General features: G+C 39.5%; 3 protein-coding genes and 2 pseudogenes across 3 annotated transcripts; all 5 read left to right on the forward strand.

The window, feature by feature from the left end:
• The first annotated feature begins 1,731 nt into the window (after positions 1 to 1,731).
• Positions 1,732 to 3,212, forward strand: LOC114633515 (hemoglobin subunit epsilon-Y2). The gene is made up of 3 exons (XM_028782081.1): positions 1,732 to 1,874; positions 1,995 to 2,217; positions 2,964 to 3,212. Exons 1-3 carry the CDS (start codon positions 1,783 to 1,785, stop codon positions 3,090 to 3,092), a joined length of 444 nt encoding a protein of 147 aa, XP_028637914.1. The 5' UTR covers positions 1,732 to 1,782; the 3' UTR covers positions 3,093 to 3,212.
• A 2,178-nt stretch (positions 3,213 to 5,390) lies between these two features.
• LOC114633516 (hemoglobin subunit beta-H0) lies at positions 5,391 to 6,817 on the forward strand. The gene is made up of 3 exons (XM_028782083.1): positions 5,391 to 5,482; positions 5,607 to 5,829; positions 6,689 to 6,817. Exons 1-3 carry the CDS (start codon positions 5,391 to 5,393, stop codon positions 6,815 to 6,817), a joined length of 444 nt encoding a protein of 147 aa, XP_028637916.1.
• Positions 6,818 to 10,935: 4,118 nt separating this feature from the next.
• Positions 10,936 to 12,319, forward strand: LOC114633517 (hemoglobin subunit beta-H1). Its single transcript, XM_028782084.1, has 3 exons — positions 10,936 to 11,027; positions 11,152 to 11,374; positions 12,191 to 12,319. The coding sequence occupies exons 1-3, from the start codon at positions 10,936 to 10,938 to the stop codon at positions 12,317 to 12,319; spliced, it is 444 nt and encodes a 147-aa protein (XP_028637917.1).
• Positions 12,320 to 16,345: 4,026 nt separating this feature from the next.
• On the forward strand, positions 16,346 to 17,755 carry LOC114633518 (annotated as a pseudogene).
• Positions 17,756 to 19,541: 1,786 nt separating this feature from the next.
• On the forward strand, positions 19,542 to 20,820 carry LOC114633500 (annotated as a pseudogene).
• The last annotated feature ends 1,270 nt before the right edge of the window (positions 20,821 to 22,090 follow it).

Genomic DNA, 22,090 nt, shown 5'->3' on the forward strand with positions numbered 1-22,090 from the left:
AATAGTCTGCCAAATTAGTCTATGTCATGAAAAGATAAGTTCACATTTATATTGGCCATGTGTTAGAATCTGTACCCAAAAGATAATGTAAAGTAAAAACTGTGAGTGGGGCAGAGATTCAATGGTTTGTAATAATGCCAATTTAGGGAGAGTTAAACTAGATAAAGCCCCTGCAATCATAGGAGAAGGAAAAGGAAAAGCATTCTCATGTGTCAGAAGTGGCTGAGTTATACACATAAGGAATCATCACAAAAACCAAAGCAAGCCAAAGGCTATAGAGAAGATCCTGGGTAAATTTGGAACACAAAGACTTGAGACATAGATGCTACATTGCTAAGTGAAAAATAGGCAGTAAGTAGTGCTTGGGCTCCATAAGACAAACAAACAAACAAACAAACTTAAAAAAATAAAACAGAACTAAACTAAACAAAATGAAAGTGTTGGAAGAGAAATTCTTAGAGTTGTTAGGAGCACAGGGAGTGGTAGAGGCAGTAAAGAAATGCATGAAGAACTGGCCAGAGGCAAGATGGAGAAGAACTTTCCTGTAGATAGGAAAGACAAACTGAGAATAAATCTGGATCCTTCCTGCTTTTGTCAACAGTTCTCTCACCTTACAGTTATATCACTTTTGTAACTTTTTTCCTTCATTTAAATAAAAGGTGGATAATGATAACTGTCTTGCTAGATGCAAATTAGACAGGATGGTGTAAAACTATCCTTCATGCACATGGATGCAGTTAAACGCATACAAATGTAGGCTTTTAATTTCAGGTACAATATGTAAGAGATAGCTAATAATTCCAAGAAAAGAGTAGAAATCAAGCACACTAGCCATCCTTTAGCTAGAATAAACACTGACTATCCACAAGTGTTTCTCAAGGTTATTGATGAATCAACTCACTCATTCCTGAGTTGGACCACAAGGCTGAGTTTACAGTTATTTCAGTTCCATCTCACAGATGAGAAATACCTATATAAAAATAAGCAAGGACAGAGATCAGAGCAATATTACCAATGGAGCCAAGGTCCACAGAGGGTTGGTCAGAGGACTCTCTAGAAGCACAGAATGTGAACTTGTTATATCCATCTTTTCTACAATGCCACTCCCTGTGGTCATATTTTGGAATTGAGTCTTTGAACCCATTGTCAATCCTTTGCTACTGTATTCATCTGATAGATTCAACCATGTATGATTCTTGTCTACTTGGGGCAACATATATCTAGGAGATATAGTTATAAATCAAATATCCCAAGAAAAGAAGAAACAGGTATAACATTGGCACTTCTGTGTCCACAGCACAAACTCTTTTTTTCTTAAGTTTGTTCTTATTGTTGTAGCAATTCTTTGCCTAAATGTTAAAGTTATTTTAGACTGGAAACTTTTTCCTACAGTGGGATAAGCTACTTTCTCTGTGCCTTTGTTGGAAAATGTGATGAGAGAGATGAGCATTATACTGGACACTTATATGGGGAGAGTAGAGAATGAAAAGAGAATAAGTGAAACAAAACCAGTTTTGTTGAAGGAGAAACCAAAAAAGAAAGAATGCCTCCATATCTAATGTGTATTATCATAAACACAGTGGACAGTTTCTGCTGACCCTCCCATGACCTGGCTCCACCCATGAGGACCACGGGTTAAACTGACCAATGGCTTCAAAGAAAAATGGAGAACAAAGGGTCAGAACATTGTCTGTGAAGCATAAAAGGCCACTGTTTCTAGCAGCAGCATGCACTTGCTTCTGACACTCCTGTGATCACCAGCAACCTCCCAGACTTACCATCATGGTGAACTTTACTGCTGAGGAAAAGACCCTCATCAATGGCCTATGGAGTAAGGTGAACGTTGAAGAAGTTGGTGGTGAAGCCTTGGGAAGGTAAGAATTGGCTGTTGATGCTTCTGGGAGAAGGGTGAATAGCCCCTTGGGCAACAAGCTAGGAAAGTCAAGAATTCTAAGGATCTGCGCTTTTTCTACTTGTTTTTGTCCACGTCACAGGCTTCTTGTTGTGTACCCATGGACCCAGAGATTCTTTGACAGCTTTGGGAACTTGTCTTCTGCCTCTGCCATAATGGGCAACCCGAGAGTCAAAGCCCATGGCAAGAAGGTGCTGACTGCTTTTGGAGAGTCCATTAAAAACCTAGACAACCTCAAGTCTGCCTTGGCCAAGCTCAGTGAACTGCACTGTGACAAGCTACATGTGGATCCCGAGAACTTCAAAGTGAGTCTAGGGCAGTCCCATATATTTATTTTGGATTTGTCTTGGGGACAAAATTAGAAGCTGAGAATACGAGTGTGGGGGTGCTTGCTTAGCTGTCAAAGCTCATTGGTTTAGGTAGGGTGACAGGGAATGGCTGTAAAAAGCCAAAATTTTAAGTTTACAGGCATTTAGAAAATTTTGTCATGATAGAATTTTGTTGGACTTATCGCGGAGAGTAATGTGAAAGAACAGCAGATCTGTGCAAGAAGAAATAGAATTGGGAGAGGAAACATATCTTAACTTTCTGTGGGTCCTATTGATTGATGCTGAAGAAAAGATTTGAGAGACAACTTAAAGGTGGAATTTCTCAATCAACATTATAAAATTATATTACATTCCCAAGTGAATATCATGGCAAATGGAGGCTTGTTCCTACATTTGTGGACTTTTAAAACTTCATCAAGAACATTTGTAGCACAGAAATTCTGTATTTACAGACATTATACAACTGGAGAATAAGAAAAGTAACAAGACGGGGCCAATAAATATGATGGGAATAGGTGTGAGAAATCAGGCAGGACAGTGGGAAGTGGGAAGAGAGAAGTACAATAGAGAAATGGAACCTATGCTCATCAGAGATGGTTGAGGGAACTTTGATGCTGAATGTGTTAGAGTATAGGTTCAAAATATTTATTTGTTTTTTAATGCATATTATTTTTAGAATCTTAGTTTAACATACCAAATCTCTTTTGTTTTTCTGTCAACAGCTCTTGGGTAATGTGCTGGTGATTGTTTTGGCTAGTCACTTTGGCAACGAATTCACGGCTGAGGTGCAGGCTGCTTGGCAGAAGCTGGTGGCTGCGGTGGCCACTGGTCTGTCCCACAAGTACCACTGAGCCCTCTACCTAGCTGTCCAGTAATCCTGTGTGTCCCTTATACCTTCTTCCTGCACATGAGTACTGGACTGGTCTTTGAAAGCATAGAATGTTTAATAAAGATCACTCTTCCTGGGAATCAAAAACTCATTTTGTCTTGTCTGTTTTCTACTTTTATGCCAAAAAGACATATTTAATATGTTTGTGGAAGAGGGGAAGCACAGGAATACACAGGCATTTCTCTGAAACCTGCAGAGACTCAAGAGAAAAATGTAGATGCCATGGAAGGCTTCTACAGGCCCAGGGAGAGTCTAAAGCTAGGAAAGAATTCTCAAAGAGAAGAAAGAAATTTAGTGGAGAACAAATTCTATATGGAACATATGAAAATTTATTGTAGAGGGTCAAAAAAAGGGTGACACGAGATATCTTGCAGCAGGTTGTTACATCCCATTACCATTAAGAAAAAGCTTTCACAAGATTCAAGATCTAAGATGGAATTATTGTTTTAAATTATTCAACATATATTTTCTTCTAAAAAGTATTTATTGAACAACCAATTGGTGTGCTCTTCCCTGGGGAAGACTCCTGCTCCAGCTCTCAGCATCCCTTAGTTGCCTGTAATCCTTTGTGTATGGTTAAGATCTCATGGGCTTTCCCCCACCCATTTTAGCAAATGTGTATCACAGCAAACTTTCTGGTCTTTTGGCTCTTACAAGCTTTTGCCCTTCTGAAGTGTTCCCTGAAACACTTCAGTGTTTTGTTGATGTAACCACTTGGGGCTGGGCTCCACAACTCTGAAGCTTGAATGGTCGTGGATTTTTGTAGTTCCAAAGTTCATCTGTTGCAAAGAATGTTCTGCATGAGAGGAGAAGACTACAATTTATACATACATACATACATACATACATACACACAAATTATATATGTATATATACATATGTATATGTATATATATATATGTTCAATTACAATGACAAAAGGGAGCAAGGAGGGTATATAGAAGGGTTTGGAGGGAGAAAAGAAAAGGGAGATGTATTGTAACTATATTATAATTTCAAAAAAAGTTTTAAAAATTTTATTGTTTTAAGTTTTATGAGTCTGTGTGTATATCTGTATTTATGCTTGTGTATGTGAAAGGAGATGCTACTGGGGACCAGAGCTATTGTTTTCCCCTAGACCTAGAGTTCAGGTGGCAATGTTGGTAGATCTGAATACATTACTACTATCTCACAAAGTCTTATGTTCAATATATAGCTGACTTTCTCAGATTTTATTTTCTGTACTGACACACCACTATACAGAAAGATCAAAGAAATTGTTAGAGTTGTTACTAGAAAATCAAAACTAGGGACAATTTTCCTAATGTATAATTCTATTTTGGCTGTGACAGTACTTGTGTACTGAATGGAACCATTTCTGCCAGTTCTGAGTTATTCTAAAAAAATGCAAAACAGTGAAGACAGAGCCTGGTTGAAGCAAACTGACAGATCAGTCATTCAGCATTTTTGGTACATAATCTAACATTGGCACAGAGAAGGCTAAACCCACACCCTGCTACACTTATTGAGTGGAATCAACAATACTTGGTGACTGACTATACAGTGTATTCATATGGTGGAAAATGCCATTGTTACATACAGTAGATTTCTCTATGTAATCTATATTCTATAAAGTTTATACAAGAATAATGGAGACAAATGCAGAGACATGTTCTACTATACACAGTAATTTATTGCTCCTCAGAAATTGCAATGTAATAAAGAACTGCTTTCCCAGAGCTGATGGGAACTAGGAAGATCATGGCTTAAACCTACTGAAAATACTTTGGTTGAGTAAGAGGCATATTTCTGTCACTTAAGTCCTAAGTCCCATGCCTAAAAAGAGCCTCGGACTCACTGAGACCTCCTCCATGTTTACCTACTCTTCAGCTTAAATCTATTAGTCCCTCTAAGTCTGAAACAAAAGAGGAAAGAATGTGAACAATACCTTTGCAAATCTCCTGTTGGGAGAAGGGACCAAAAAGAAGGGAAGAAATAAAGAAAGAATAAATTCTGTGAAAACTTCAGCAAGAGGGTCTCTTTCCCCAAGGCAGGGGGCCTACCTGACACTATCTTAGTGGAAATGCTATCTAAACCTTACCCCACTGGACCCCACCCCTATCTTGTCCAACCTCTCTTGACCAATAGCCTCAGAGTCCTGAGGAGGGGGAAGGGAGGCAAGGTCCAGGGTGAAGAATAAAAGGACAGACCTTCTTCAGCCTCTTGAACACACTTGCTCCTGCATACCTGAGATCACCTTCAAGCTTCTAGACCTCACACCATGGTTCACTTCACAGCTGAGGAGAAGGCAGCTATCACAAGCATCTGGGATAAAGTGGACTTGGAAAAGGTTGGAGGAGAAACCCTGGGAAGGTAAGGCCTGAGACCAGGACTGGGCAGGAATGGAGGGAAATTGTGTATGGAAGAAATTTCCAGGCTTCCTATAGGGGTTTGTGACACACACTTGTTTTTTAACTGCTAATGCCCTGTGTCTTAGGCTCCTGATTGTTTACCCATGGACTCAGAGATTCTTTGACAAATTTGGAAACCTCTCTTCTCCTTTGGCCATCATGGGAAACCCCCGGATCAGAGCCCATGGCAAGAAAGTACTGACATCTCTAGGCTTGGCAGTTAAGAACATGGACAACCTCAAGGAGACCTTTGCTCATCTCAGTGAGTTGCACTGTGACAAGCTTCACGTGGATCCTGAGAACTTCAAGGTCAGTTCTGAGCATGCTCATGCTTTCTATTTAAATTTGACATGGGGAAAAGAATAAAAGTTAATACCTTGGTTTGTTATAGTGGGCCAGATCTCAAAATATGCTGGTGTAGATCTCGTGTCAATTAATTGCTAGAAGCGTCTCCAATAAATTTGCAACTGTTTAGAATAGTTTTTCAGACACACCTTTGGTGTCTAGGTATGTAACTCAGTTGATATGATGCTTCTCTATGATTTATGAATCCTGAGACTGGAGTACTAGTACGAAAAAGACACAAAGGAGCAAACTTTTAGAGTTGGTGATAGAATCCTCCTCACTTTGTGTTTATTTTAGAAGGTAGCACATACATGTAAGTAGACTAGCCCTTGAAATGGATATTTTGTTCTAGGGAAGGAGAAATACCTTATTTTTATGGATTCTATGACACTTCAGGAACTGTATCAGAGAAAGTTTGACAGATTTTTCTCTTTGGTTTGATAAACCTCCTAAAAAATGTTACAATTCTACAAGTAATATCATAAGTAGTACCTGTTTCCTTCATTATTGGAGACTTAAACTCCAATAAACACATGGTTGCACTGTAATTCTGCATTTAGAGAAGCCTGGCCATTAGTGAATGAGAAAAAGGGCAAGGGATAAAAATGACAGACTGAGGAAATGTAAGGAACAAGCAGGAGAGGACTGAATGGGGGCAAGAAGCACCCTTGAACAATGAGATTGAACCAACCTCCTCATTAGAGTGGATAGGTTGCTGGGGAGTCCTCAAGGAAGATAACTTACAAATACTATTTTTCCTGTAAATTCTTTTCTGTATCTCCTTTACTCATTTTTGTGTATTTTTTTGTGTTTCCTTTCACAGCTCCTGGGTAACATGCTGGTGATTGTTCTTTCTTCTTACTTTGGGAAGGAATTCACCGCTGAGGTGCAGGCTGCCTGGCAGAAGCTGATGGCTGGGGTGGCCACTGCTCTGTCCCACAAGTACCACTGAGCTCCTTCCCTGATGTCCACCATTCTGCATGCCCTTCAGTTCTGTCTTACACATGACCACTCTGCTGTTCTCTGAAAGCAGAGCTTCTGCTTAATAAAGTCCATTTTCTTCAGTAATCCATGAGTCATATTTTGTTGTGTCTATTTCTTACTTTTGTGTTTAAAGAAAGAAGGGTGATAGGCAGATGTGTAGGGGAGAGACACAGGACACCCGAGTTTCTTTGAAAACTGTGTCAGAAGTCAGGAGAGGAATGGAGATGTTATAGAATTTTTCTAGGGCCCCAGGAAAAATGAAAAGTTGGGGAGAATTCTCATGTAGGAAAGCAAAGGGTTAATTCTCTGGAGAAGAAATTGTGTGGCAGTCACTGAAAGTTAGTATACAGAGTGAAGAAAAGCATCACAAATGATCTGCAGTCTATGATATGTGTCATTTAATTAAGATAAAGCTTTAGACAGATCTAGTGTGAAACCTGAGATAATCAGTTTAATGTACTAGGTTTTTTTATTTAAAAAAAATTACTTTTATTATGATTCTTTACTTTTTTGTTTTCTTTTTTCCCACTAATTAATTTATTCACTTTACATCTCCATTGTTATCCCCTCCCCCATTCCCCCTTAAACTGTCTCTTCCCATATCCCCCTCCCTTTCTCCTCTGAAAGAGTTGATCTCCCCTAGGGTATCCCCCACCCCTAGCACATTAACTCTCTGCCTGGCTAGGCACATCCTTTCCCACTGAGGATAGACAAGGCCTCCCACTTAGGGGAACGGATTCCGCAGACAGTCAACACAGCTTTAGAGACAGACAGGCTTACCCCCTCCAGTTGTTGGGGGGCCCACATGAGGGCTGAGCTACTCATCTGCTACATATGTTCTGGGACCTAGGTGCAGCCTGTGTATGCTCTTAGATTGGTGGTACAGTCTACCACAAGATCCCTCTACAGTCCAGGTTAGTTGATTCTGTTGGTCTTTCTGTGGAGTTCCTATCTCCTCAGTGGCCCTCAGTCCTTCCCCCAACTCTTACATAAAAGTCCCCAAGCTACATTCAGTGTTTGTCTATGGGTCTCTGAAGTTGTTTCAGGGAGGGGAATAGAGGGGTGCTGTTCAGGATTAGGTGTGGGGAGAGACAGGACAGAGGGGGTGTGAGGGGCATTATTAGGATGTGCCAGAGACCTGGGATGAGGGAGGCTCCTAAGGAGTCCATGGGGATGATCTTAGCTGAAACTCATAGCAGTGAGGGTATGGAACCTGAAGAGGCCACTTCCTGCAGCCAGGCTGGACCCCCAGTGGAGGGATAAGGGCATCAACCCATACACAAAACTTTTGACCTCAAATTTGTCCTGTTTACAAGAAATGCAGGGACAAGGAAGGAGCAGGAATTGAAGGAATGGTCCACCAATAACAGGACCAATTTTAGACCCATCCCATGGGCAAGCACTAATCCTTGACCCTACACTATTATGCTTGCAGACAAGAGCCTAGCATTACTGTCCTCTTAGAAGCTCTACCCAGCAGCTGACTAAAAAAATGACTTATTTTTTTTTAATCAAGTGTCTCTGTGTCTGTGTTTGGGTTTGTGCATGTGAGTACAGGAGTCTCTGGACGTCAGGTTCCACTAAAATTGGAGTTACAGATGGTTGTGAGCTATGGATGCTGAGAACTGAACTCAGGTCCTCTGAGGGAAGTATTTGCTCTTAAACACTGAGTCATCATCTCTCTCACTCTAAACAAACATTCTCTAGCAGATACTTTATCAGGTGTCCTCTGGGACTCATGTAAGAAAATCGACAGGTTGATAGAAAGCAGTGAGTATTTAAGAAAAGGTTTCAATGAAACCACCACTGCAGGATTGTTTTGTGAAGGTATTCCTTGTCTCAAGGAGGAATGAAAGCTAAGAGATGCAACCACAGATTCTAGATTAACATGATATGGGGAATATGGGGGGGGGTTTACTGATAGACATGAACTAATTAATAAAACTTTATAGGAAATTGTCCCTAGAGTCTGCTGAAGAGCAACTGAAGCTTGCTCATTAAGATATGTGGAAGCTTAAACTCAGGATTTCCAAGTATCCTCCAAGATTAAACCATGGAAATAGAAGCTAAAGGAATATGTATGTACACATTTGCTATCTCACAGATGACTTCCATTTAAAAAATCATGGCTCTGGAATATACCAGAGACCTAGGAAGTGAGAGACTCTTAGGACTCAAAGGGAGGGACCTTAGATGAAATACCCTACAGTGGGTGGGGAGAGAGAACTTGTAGAGTCTACTTCCAGCAGAAAGACAGGGCATCAAGTGGAGGGATGAGGTTGCCATCCCACAGTAAAAAACTCTGTCCTAGAATTGTTCTTGTCTAAAAGAACTGCAGGGACAAAAGTGGAGAAGAGACTGAGGGAAAGGAGGTCCAGTGACAAGCCTAAATTGGGATCCAGCTCAAGGGGAGGTTCCAAGGCCTGACACTATTACTGATGCTATGGTGTGCTTACAAACAGGAGCCTATCATGATTGCCCTCTGAGAGGTCCAACAAGCAGCTGAAAGTCTCAGATGTAGATAGTTACACCCAAACAATGAACAGAAGTTGGAGACCCTTCCGGTTCAATTAGGGAAAAGCTGGATGGAGTAAGCTGAGAAGGAGGGCAACCCCATAGGAAGACCAGCAATCCCAACTACCTAGACCCCTGAGATCTCTCAGATACTGAGCCACCAACCAGACAGCATAAAACAGCTGATATGAGGCCCCCAACATGTATACAGTAGAGGACTACCTTGTCTGATCTCAGTGAGAGAAGATGTACCTAACTCTGGAGAAACTTGAGGCCCCACGGGGTGCAGACATCTGGTTGGGTGGGAGGGGGCATCTTCTTGGAGACGGGGGAGGAAGTATGGGATGAGGAACTGTCAGAGGGCAGACCAGGATGGGGATAATGACTGAACTATAAAAAAAGATTAAATTTATCAGTAAAATAAAAGAGAAAAAAAAGAAAGAAAGACCATAGCTGGTTTTTGCTGACATTGTGGGTTCTTTACCACTACACAAATAAAAATCTCTATTCACCACTACATTAAAAAAAAGCTCTAAAACCTTAAAAGGTATCAGTACTAAGTCACTGCTAGGAGTGAACTTCCTAATGTATAATTCTGTCCTAGCTGCAATTGTGCAGGTAGATCTTACTGCATGGAAACATCTGCTGTCCCTTCAGAGTTAGGTTACAAACACACAAAAAGTGAAAACAGCTTGGTTGAAGAAACCTGAAAGATTGATCATTCAGCATTCTCAATATTTAACCAGTCATGAGCATAGAGAAGGCTAAACCAACACTCTTTTCACCAGGCAGCTACACTTATCCTGTTGGGGAGGGGCTGCCAATTGCATGGCGACAACACAGTGTATTCACGAGGTGGAAAATGGTATTATGTACACAGAGCAGACTGCTCTATTTTAGTGAATGATGGAGGTCAAGGTGGAGACATGCTGTACTTCAACACAGTAATTTTACCTTAGAAACTAAAATGTCTTAGGAATTGCTTTCCCGGAGCTGTGGGAACTAAGAATATCATGGCCAAAACCTACAGAAAATGCTTTCAATGGTTTGCACACCACTTTTTTTTGTCATTAATGGTTTGTGAGTAACAGGCATATTTCTGTTATTTAAAAGTCCTTAGCCCCATTCCTAAAAAGAACCTCAGACTTCCTGGGGCTTTCCCATATTTATCTATCCTTTAACTTTAACCTACTCATCAATGTAAGTCTGAAACAAAAAGGAAAGAATTTGAAAGATACTCTTGCAAATCTTTTGTTGGCAGAAGGGGCTAAACAGAAAGGAAAGAAGGAAGAAAGAGTAAATTCTGTGAAAACTGCAGCAGGAGGGTCTCCCTCCTCAAGGCAGGGGGCCTACCTGACATTATCTTAGTGGAAATGCTATCTAAACCTTACCCCACTGGACCCCACCCCTGTCTTGCCCTTCCTCTCTTGACCAATAGCCTCAGAGTCCTGAGGGGGGGGGGAGGGAGGCAAGGTCCAGGATGAAGAATAAAAGGACAGACCTTCTTCAGCCTCTTGAACACACTTGCTCCTGCATACCTGAGATCACCTCCAAGCTTCTAGACCTCACACCATGGTTCAATTCACAGCTGAGGAGAAGGCAGCTATCACAAGCATCTGGGATAAAGTGGACTTGGAAAAGGTTGGAGGAGAAACCCTGGGAAGGTAAGGCCTGAGACCGGGACTGGGGAGGGATGGAGGGAAATTGTGCATGGGAGAAATTTCCAGGCTTCCTATAGGGGTTTGTGACACACACTTGTTTTTTAACTGCTAATGCTCTGTGTCTTAGGCTCCTGATTGTTTACCCATGGACTCAGAGATTCTTTGACAAATTTGGAAACCTCTCTTCTCCCTTGGCCATCATGGGAAACCCCCGGATCAGAGCCCATGGCAAGAAAGTGCTGACATCTCTAGGCTTGGCAGTTAAGAACATGGACAACCTCAAGGAGACTTTTGCTCATCTCAGTGAGTTGCACTGTGACAAGCTTCACGTGGATCCTGAAAACTTCAAGGTTAGTTCTGAGCATGCTCATGTGTTCATTATCGATTTTTACTAGGGATAATAATACTAAGAGTTGAGATTGTGATTGGTAATGCTTTGACAAATGATAGAGTGCATTCATCCAGAACCCATGTCAGTAAACATGTGGTAGAAGTATTAATTAATATTTAGCTGTGCAAATATTGTGGACAACATGGATTTGGGTGCAGATTAGAGTGCATTACCAGCATGCCTGATGCCTTGGGTTTGATTCCTATCATTGGAAACAAAGGGTTGAAGTACTGGATTTTTTTAAGAAGTGTATTTTTAGAAACTAGTATATCTATGCAAGAAGAAACTGAATTTGAATTTAATATGGTGTCATTAGAAAGGAAAAATACCTTATTTAATTGGGTCAATCTTAATGATCAATCCTTTATGGAAGATCTGATGAGAAATCAAAATACAAATTTTTTTCTTATCATTTTGACAAACTTTTACATTCCCACTGAGCATTGGCATAATTTGAAGCTCCTTTCTCATTGAGTGGACTTTCAACTCTACTAAGTATCTTATATTGCAATCATGTGTTGATTTATATTTGGCTACTGACAAATGAGACAGGGAGCAAGGATGCCAGGAAGTAAAAAAAGGTAGAATGAGGAAAGGTACGGATGTACCCAGTGGAGTGGTGACTGAGTACAAGAGGACTTATGTAATTCAGTTTTCAAGTGTGTCACAGGTGAAGTGGTAGGTATTAAGGGATTGGAATCCTCAAGGGATGTAATTTTTACATGCCATGGTTTTGAACTCCTACCTACCATTTCTATGTGCCATTTTGTTACAGCTCCTGGGCAACATGTTGGTGATTGTGCTTTCTACTCATTTTGCCAAGGAATTCACCCCAGAGGTTCAGGCTGCCTGGCAGAAGCTGGTGACTGGTGTGGCCAATGCTTTGTCCCACAAGTACCATTAAACCCCCATTCCAGTAGACCAACAATCCCTCCCTTGTGTCTCTTATATTCTCTTTGAGCCTATGAGGACTGGATTAAGCATTGAAAACACAAATATTGTTTAATAAAATTGATCCTTAATAAGTTAACATTGACTTTTTTGGTTTTGTTTGTTTGTTTGTTTTTACTTTTATGTTGAAGAAAGATCTTGATGGGCTTATAGGTGGAAAAAGACAAAGAAGAAATCAGATAGCTTCTGAAGATAAACACTAGAGGGAAGGATATATTATGAAAATGGGTAAGCTTCAAGAAGGATGAAAAGATGAGGAAGTTTTCTTCAGGAAGAGATGAAAGGGTCTATTCAGTATAAGATAGGTTACAAAATATTTACTGTATAAGGTAAAACTAGGGTTGCAGGTACCTAGGGGATAAGAAAACTAGTGAGATGTGCTATTTATTTTAAGTTGCATTTCATGCACATGAGTGTTTTGCCTGCATGTTCGTGTGTGTGCTACCTGTGTGTGGTGCTCATGCCAGCCACAATAGAGAATTACATCCCCTGGAACTTGAGATACAGCCAATTGTGACCTACCATGTGGGTACTGGGAACTGACGTCCAGTCCTTTGAAAGAGGTATTAACCACTTAGCCCCCTCTCTAGCCCAAGACCTGCTGGAGATTTTTAAGAGAATACTTTAATATATCTAAAATATGAACTAAACTATTATTTTTGATTAGTTATATTTTTGAAAGAGCTATCTTACACCTTGTGAGACTGAGACATTAATGTAAAGGGGGAATTGGGTGAAAGTTGGGAACAATCCTGAGAATGTTAGAGGGTTACTGTAGCTATACTTTCTTTAGGTACATGGGAAGGTTATTCCACTGGCGCAGTGAAGAATAAAGGCTACAGCATTCAGTGTTCCAGATATTATAGTGGGGTGTAACATGAGCTTACATGAAATGAGCTTACATTTAGGAGGAGTGATACATTTGGAGATCATTTGTAAACAAGGAAGATTTAATGTAAGTGAAGACTACCTGATTATAAGAAGGCTTAGAGTCTTTAACTACTGAAACATACATTGGTATCTTGAATAAAGTCTACTCAATAGATAGAACAGTGAAACAAGGGAAAAATATGAAAAACATCAGAGGTTACAGGTCCCTAAGTATAAAAACATGACCAAGGCTATGTTTCTGCAGGTGACAAACCCAATACTTAGGAGGCTGAGACAAAGACAGCTAGTTTAAGACATTCCAAGGTCATTTAGAACGTCAAGCCACACTAGAGAAATTACTGAGACCTCGTTGCACAATGAAAATGCAAAGAGGGGATGGTGATGTAACTCATTGTACAGCACTTGCCACTAGGCACAAAGCCCCAGGTTCAATCCATAGCTATTCATACAGTATCAAACCAATGGAGCAAATTTTTAGTAACTACAACTTAGGATAACTAGGTTGAAAATTGGGATAATTGAAACAGTAAAGTTTTTTTGTTTATAAAATGGATGCAAAATTGTAGACATGAAACAACAGGAAATATAATTGTTTAAACCTAGAAAGTAAAGCAAGGCATCCAATCCAGGAAGGATAGCAAAGATAGAAGAGGATACTGTGAAGAAGACATGGTGTCCGATTTACTAGGGAGAATGAGTAGAAAGATGAGAGGGATGTCTGAAATCAACACACTTTGGTTTATATAGCCAGAGAAGACCACGAAGTGACTTGAGACACTCATGTCAATGAATTTGCTTGAGAGAGTGCTGGGCATTCAGGGAAGTATGACCTTCTTGTCCTGAGTCAGTCTTACACATAATGCTTGAGTCTGCAAACAATGGAAGCTACAGTGTTGAACTGTGGCAAAAATAATTCCAGTTCTCATTTTTTGAACTCCACACACTGTCAGTATCTGACTTTCCTTTGCATCTCTACCACAAGGATGGAGAAAACCTTACATATTGAGACTAGGACATAGCTGATCTCCATGTGATTTCAATGATGGTCATATCAGAATACACTTGGGATCTCACTGCATTCAAAGTGATTCAGCAAGCTAGTGAGAATCATATCCATTTTCAGTATTTTATTTCTATTGCTTCATCTGTTATTCTGGCTTCTCATATCATTAGGTAAAAGATTTTGGTGATGCAGTGGTGGCAGAAGATATGCCCTCTGCTTTTAGAAAGGTCAATATATGCCTTTCCAGTCAAAAGTCCAAATAATATAATTTTAAAATAGTTTATAACTTGCTTTCACATAGATCAGGATGACATGATTGTTAACAAACAATTCTTGGTTCTTTAGTAATTTCTATTAATTGAAATACAAAAAAGAAAGAAGATATAAAAAAAGGCTGACAATAATTCACTAACATCAATATTTTTCTTATTACTTCTTTAAGTATATGTCTGTATTTGGTCATAAGGACAAGGGTGCAAGTCTCTCTACTTATGATATAATATGTTAATATGATTCTATATTGAAGAACACAAGAGACTGTGCTCTGGCAATATTATCTTTGTCTTTTATTTTTATTTTTTTTGACACAGGGTTTCTCTGTGTAATAGCCCTCACTGCCCTGGAACTCACACTGCAGACCAGACTGGCCTCAACCACAGAGAGAATAGCCAGCCTCTGCCTCCTGAGTGTTGAGATTAAAGGCACGGGCGACCACACCCAGCTATGATATTCATCTTTTCCTTGAAATTTAATTTTTAAATTTTTTCTTTCATACAACACATCCTGACCACATTTTCCTCTCCTTTTAATCTGCCCAGTTCCATACCCCCATCCCCCTCCACTTTTCTTTCCCACAGGTATACTTCTCCATTTTCCTTCAGAAGAGAGCAGGCCTCCCAGGGATATCAACCTGCATAGCATAAACAAGTTAACATCCTGTGGAGCCTAGGCTGGTTAGCCAGTAAGCCTCAGGAATCTCACTATATTGACATGTCTGGCTATTTTAATTTTTATCTGGCACACTGGGGGGAAGCAAATTAAACTCCATACTTGCATAAGAAGTACATCACCTGCTGAGCCATTATCTATACCAATTTGTTGTTGATATTACTGTTACTATTTTGATTTTTATTGTTTGAAGCCGAGTCCCATGTAGAACAGGTGGCTTTAACTCAATCTGTAACATAGGATACTCTTCACTGATATTCTTGTACCTCTCCTCAAGGACATCAATCATATCATAAGTGTGGTCCAGCACGCACAGCCTCATTTGTGTTGTTAAGTTCTCTTCATTTAAGTGGTTAGCTGACAAACCTCTCTGAAAATAAACCTTAAACAAGGAGTATGGATAATTTCTTCACTTCCTTTATCACATTATTGTCAATTTTGGCCATAGAACACAAAATCAAATATCCAAAGCTCAAGGCATTGTTATCTAGACAGGTCACATTTAGAGGGAAACGGCCTCATCTCATCACATTGACTGAGAAATGTGCAAGACAGAGCAGAACTACAGATGAATTTGTTATGTGCTGGTATATTACAGGTGTGGCACAACATATGGATCTTTACTCAACAGAAATATTCTATGCTTCTTCACAATTGTTTTAAAAGTAAATCAATAAGCAAAGAGAACACCTAAGGACATTGTATGCAGAATAAAACCGGTTGTACTCCATATTAAGATCAGTATTTGAAAACTCTAGATTATCTAGTATGTGCCCATCTCATATATATATATTTAAAATTGACAAATATTTCCAAGCAAATTTGCTCTTGCTGGGACAAGGGACTAAGCTGTAGAGAAAAACACAAGAAAGAAAGACAGTTCTCCAAGAGCTTCAACAGTAGGGTATCCTTGAGGGAGACTATTTGGCTCTATTTTCATGAGAACACTGTCTAAAACTTACCCCACTGCACTCCATTCTGATTTGCCCAGGCTCCTTTAACCAGTGAGTTCACAGCATTTGAAATGGGGGAAGGGCAAGAAGGCTAGGATTGAAGAATAAAAAGACAAGCCTTGCAGCAGCTGAGCAAACTTGCATGTAATTGACTTAAACTTTCTTCAAGCTCTTTGCAGACACAATGAGCCATTTCACCTGTGAAGAGAAGTCAGCCATAAAGAGCATCTGGGAAAAGGTGAATGTGGCAGATGATGGAGTAGCAGCCCTGGCAAGGTAAGATGTGGAGATCAGGAAAGGAGTAAAGAAGAAAGGAAAGTGGCTGGCAGAAATCTGGGTCTCACTCAATAGTCATGATGTGCCCTGATTTTCACGTCTAATCTCCACCTCATAGGTTCTTGATTGTCTACTCATGGACGCAGAGGTTCTTTGAAAGCTTTGGAGACCTCTCTTGTCCTTCAGCCATTGTGAACAACCCCAAAGTTAAAGTCCAGAGCAAGAAAGTGCTGGGTGCCTTTGCAGACGCTGTTAAGAGTATAGACAACCTCAAGGAGGCCTTAGCACATCTAAGTTAGCTGCACTGTGACAAGCTTCATGTGGACCCTGAGAACTTCAAGGTCAGTTGAAACTATGTGCATACATGATTTGTGCATTTGACTAAGGCAACATAGTGTAAGGTAAGTCTATGATTACTAATGCCAGCTCAAATTTCAAAATATATTGTTGCAGATATAGTGCCAGCAAATGCCTAGTAGTCTAAATTAATTTGTAGCTATTCAAAAAAACCTTATGTGAATAGAATTAGGCCATTTTTTGAATTTACCTCTATTGGTAGAGTGCATTAGTAAACTGAATGAGGCCTGAGGTTTCGTTAACCACCAGGGAAGTGAAGAAAAGAAGTTTGAGTTTGTTTGCTCGATTGTCTGAGTTTAGACATCAGCAGATATATGTGAAAAGAAATGAGATTTAGAACAGACCTATTGTTTCAGGGAAAGAGAGGTATACTACTTATGTATATATTACTGATTAATTGGTTGGTAAAATCCGAGGGAATCCCAAAAGGCATATATTTTTTAATCTGTTTGACAAATGTCTAAATATTAACGTCACCTTCCAGTTGATCTTTGTCAGAAGTTGAGGCTTCTTCATGTGTTGTTGACTTTCCTTCTTTAATCACCTTGCTGCATTAAAAATATTCATTTTACAGCAATTAGGTCATTGATGAACTAGGAAGCGAACAAAAAAGTCAAGCAAGAATGGCAGAATAAGGAAAGGCAGGAACCCAGGGAAGAAATGTTAAAGATAAGTCAACTCACAATAATTCAGATGAGTGAAGTCTGTAGTATATATCTAGGTAGCCAGGTGGAGAATAGTCATCAATGATATAACTTTAAAATATTCTTTCCCAAGAAAAGTTTTCCACAATTCTACTTATTATTTTCTCATTTTGTTTATCATTTAACAGCTCTGGGGTAACATGATTATTATTGCTCTGTCTATTCACTTTGGGGATGTGTTCACCCCCATGATGCAAGCTTCCTGGAAGAAGATGTTGAATAATGTGGCCAATGCTCTGACCTACAAGTACCACTGAACGTTCTTCCCAGTAAATTGGCATTTCTGTGTACCCAGTCCCCGCTTTGTCCACATGAGGTCTTCACTGAACCTTTAGAGTATGATCTTCTGTTTATATTAAAATTAAATCCTCTGTTAAATTTCATTCTCTTGAGCAATCAACACTAGTTTTCTTTGTCTGGGTTTTAATTAATGTTAAAGCAAAAGAAATGGATGGGTTCATGACTGAGGAAAGACTCAGTATGAAATAAGAGCTTTTCTGTACCTTGTGTAGGGACTATAAAAATAATTCTATCTTCTCTCATACACCCTACCACAGTTTTCTTTCCCCACAACCCCCTCCCCACAACCACTACCACCTTTCCTCTCCCCCAGATCTGTTCTCCCTCCATTTCCATTCAGAAAAGAGCAGGTCTTCCAAGGATAGCCACTGAACCTGGCCTAACAATTTACAATAAGATGAGGCACAAATCCTCATATCAAGGTTGGGCCAGACAATACAGTAGAATAAAAGGGGTCCCAAGAGCAGGCAAAAGAATCAGCGAGATCCCTGACTCCAACTGCTAGGAATCCCATAAGAACATCACTCTAATAACTGTAACATATATGCAGAGGACCTAGTGCAGACCCATATGATTCTGGGCTTCAGTTTCTGTGAATCCCTATGAGCCCTGTTTAGTTGATTTTGCAGGCCGGTTTTTGTTTTCCTGGTTTCCTTGACCCCTATAACTACCTATACCCTTATAACTACGAAGAATCCTTCCTCCCCTCTTCCATGGGGTTCCTTAAGTTCTGCCTAATGTTTGGCTGTGGGTTTCTGTGTCTATTCCCATTAGTTCACTTCACTCTTTTCCTTTAGAAAATAATCTGTGGCTTTCTGTGCTCCTCCCTGCCTCCCCAAAGCACTGCTAAAGCTACCCCATTTGAATAAAAATCAGTGTGGTTTGTACTTCCTTTGTGATCTTTTGCCACATAATTTCAAACAGTTATGTAGTAAATATCTGGTTTGTGTCTTTATATGTGTCATCAAAATGTTACCATGGTAGCCCGTCAGTTCAAACTTATTTTCGTAGGTACCAGAGCACTATTCATTTATTTATGAACATTCATTTCAATAAAGGAAAGTAAAATGATTTGTATTCATCAGGGTTTTGTCAAAGGAGAAATAAAATAAGGCAGATTTAAGATAAAATACATATACATGTACCACTTGAGTTCATGCATTATATTTTTAAAAAATGAGAAAAGAAAGTTATTGTACTGTAAGAAGGTGAGGGTGGATCTTGGAGTAGGTAAGGGGAGGGATTAGGGATAAATATGATTAAAATCCATTCTATGATATCACTTATGAATTAATAAAAAATATTTTAATAAAAATTTTAAAACAACTTTAGAAAACACAAATTTCTAGAGACAAAGAGGAACTAGAGTCAGCTTGATAAGAATTTCATGCCACATTCCACTCCATGAGACTGAGTCATAGATATGGGTGAGACTGTGTATGTGGTTGGTGGCTGTATGAATAAGCAATGGGTGAACCAGATGGGAGATAAACAGAGGGGATAATGTTCCTGAGTCAAAACACAGAATTTAGGAAAGCCAACATTACAGCCAGGTAGTGTAAACCAGAGGGGTGGCTATATCTTTCATTCACAAGCCAAATAAGTTTTTCATATCTCAGAGTAACTTGCTTATAGGGCAGGGAGGGCAGGAGTCTAGGCTGGGTATAAAGGGCAGAGCAGGGCCAGCTATGGTTAAACTTACTTTGGCACAGTTGTGTTACTAGCAACCTCAACAGAGACACTATGGTGAAGCTGACTGCTGAAGAGAAGGCAGCCATCTCTGGTATGTAGAGTAAGGTGAGGGCAAAAGAACTGGGTTGTGAGACCCTGGAAAAGTCACTATCTGACAGCTAAGGGGAACAAGTGGAAGGAGGTATGTGGAGAAACTGAATTTCTCTGTCCTCATATTTCACCTTCTAGGATCATGACTCTTTCCACACATCAAGAGATACTTTAACCACTTTGGAGACTTCTCCTTCCGTGCTGCCACTGAAGATAACCCCAAGCTGAAAGATCTTAGTAAGAAGATGATGGAATCCTTTGGTGAAGGCCTGAAACACCTGGACAACCTGAACGACACCTTACCCAGCCTGAGTGACCTGCACCGTGACAAGCTGCATGTGGATCCTGAGAACTTCAGGGTGAGTCGGCTGGATGTGCTGCCTTCTGCTCATGCTCGTGATTTCTCCTTACCGCTGCTTCCCCCATGTTCTCTTTTCACTTTCCTACGCTTCATCATTTAATGATTTTCAACTTTGTTCAATATTCTTTTTAATTTACCCCTTTCAAATCTTCTATTAAAGACATTTATTTATTTTATATCCTATCCATTGTCCCCCACCCACAGCTCTACCTTGATTTATTCTCAAGTCCTTTGCCTAGACCATGATGCAAATGATACATTCTGATTTTCATTTTCTAATTCTGAATTTGGGAAAACATTCTCCCATCTCCTTCTAATATAGGAGGTTTGATAGTCTTCACAAGAAAGAGAGACACAACATCTGGTTCTAGAGAACATGTGAAAAAGAACAATCAGAATTCCATAAAATTAGGAGTAAATGTAAAGATAAGGAAAAAATATGGATGGAAGGTCTGAACATCATGTTAGAGATGGAACAACCGCAGTTGTAAGGAGATCACCCATCATCAGACCAATCAATTGATTATTCAGCATACACATAGGATATATATGCATGTATAAAATATATGTATATATACATATATATACAAATGCACACGTAGTATATTATCTATTTTGTAAGAAATTATCTAGGGATCAAATTGGGATAGAATGTTGGCAGAAACCCATGGTGTTGGTACAGTTTTTCAGAAGCCAAGATTAATTTCTTTTTCTATCATACTTATATGTCTGTCTTCCTCTTCCCTACAGCTCCTGGGCAGCATGATAGTAATTGTGCTGTCTCGACACTTTGGCAACGAATTTACCCCAGCACTGCAGGCTGCTTTTGAGAAGTTTGTGGCTGCTGTTGCTGATGCTATGGCTTACCAGTATTACTGAGACCTCTCCTTTCGCATAGTCATTGGAAAACTCTTCCAGAGAATCCTGCTCTTTGAAGTTTGGGGAAAAATGTCCATCCTCATGGTATAGCATCTGCCCAATAAATAGTTTCATGATTTATTTCATTCATTTTTCCACTTAGGAATGGTCAGCAACATAGAGATCTACAAGGAAGAAGCTGCTTTGTGTTTATGCAAATAGATGGAAGGAAACTCTATATAGATACTATTGGAAGACAAAACATAGGATTTGTCATAAGTAGTTAATATAGAGAGGGTCCTACCATTTTAGAAGATTTATGAGAGACCTCAAACTAGGGAAACAGGTTCAAGGCTGGCTACTGTTGTGATCCAACACTTATCATGCAATGATAATACCAATGTAATGCATGTTGAAAATCAAAAGCATTGTCATGATTTGTCTGTTACCTGTAGATTTTAGCCTACACTACAACATTTCAAGTCACCCTTCTATAAGAAAAAAAAAACTTCCTTGTCTTACTAGTTTCTAAATATCAATTTAAAATTTATCTTCTGAATTATGTTGGCCCTTCATTCAATGAACTAATACTGCCTATAGAAATCTTTGTAAACTTTCTCACTCTACCAACTTTTCAAATTACTTTTAAAATCACACATACATTCCCACACATGCACTCTAACATACATGAACACATTGATGCACACACACATGGTCATGGTTTACAAATTTCTGGTTTGTAGAAGAGATATTTATACTGCATTCGTTCTTGCAATTAAATTATATTTTCAATTAAGTTATTATATAGGTAGTAAGGTGAGATTAGTTCAATGAAACAATCATGGACAAAGAAAGCATTATTTACTACATGAAAACATCTGCGGCTGGAGCTTATCTGAATAATAATAGGATAATATAAAGCTCTACTCATAAATGTTACAAACTACAGGAAGGAAAGAGGAAGAAACCACAGAATTCTGATCATGGGTAGAAAAATTTCTTTCTTTGAATGTCTTTCTGCTATATGTGGAATTGAAAAGATTTTGAGAAATTTCTGACTCACATGTGTTCCTTGAAATTGTTATGTTCTTAATGGCTGCTTTTAGATTTACTTGTTATTCAAAACCTGGCTCCTCTTTCTTTGTGAAGTCACCCAGTCTCAGAAAGAAAACACACACACACACACGCACACACACACACACACACCCTCATATATGGATTCACATATATGGAATATATATGTGAAAGTACTGTGGTATTAACTCTGCCTGCACTGCAGGATATACTGACC

This window comes from Grammomys surdaster, unplaced genomic scaffold (assembly GCF_004785775.1).
Source record: "Grammomys surdaster isolate TR1022 unplaced genomic scaffold, NIH_TR_1.0 693, whole genome shotgun sequence".
NCBI lineage: Eukaryota > Metazoa > Chordata > Mammalia > Rodentia > Muridae > Grammomys > Grammomys surdaster.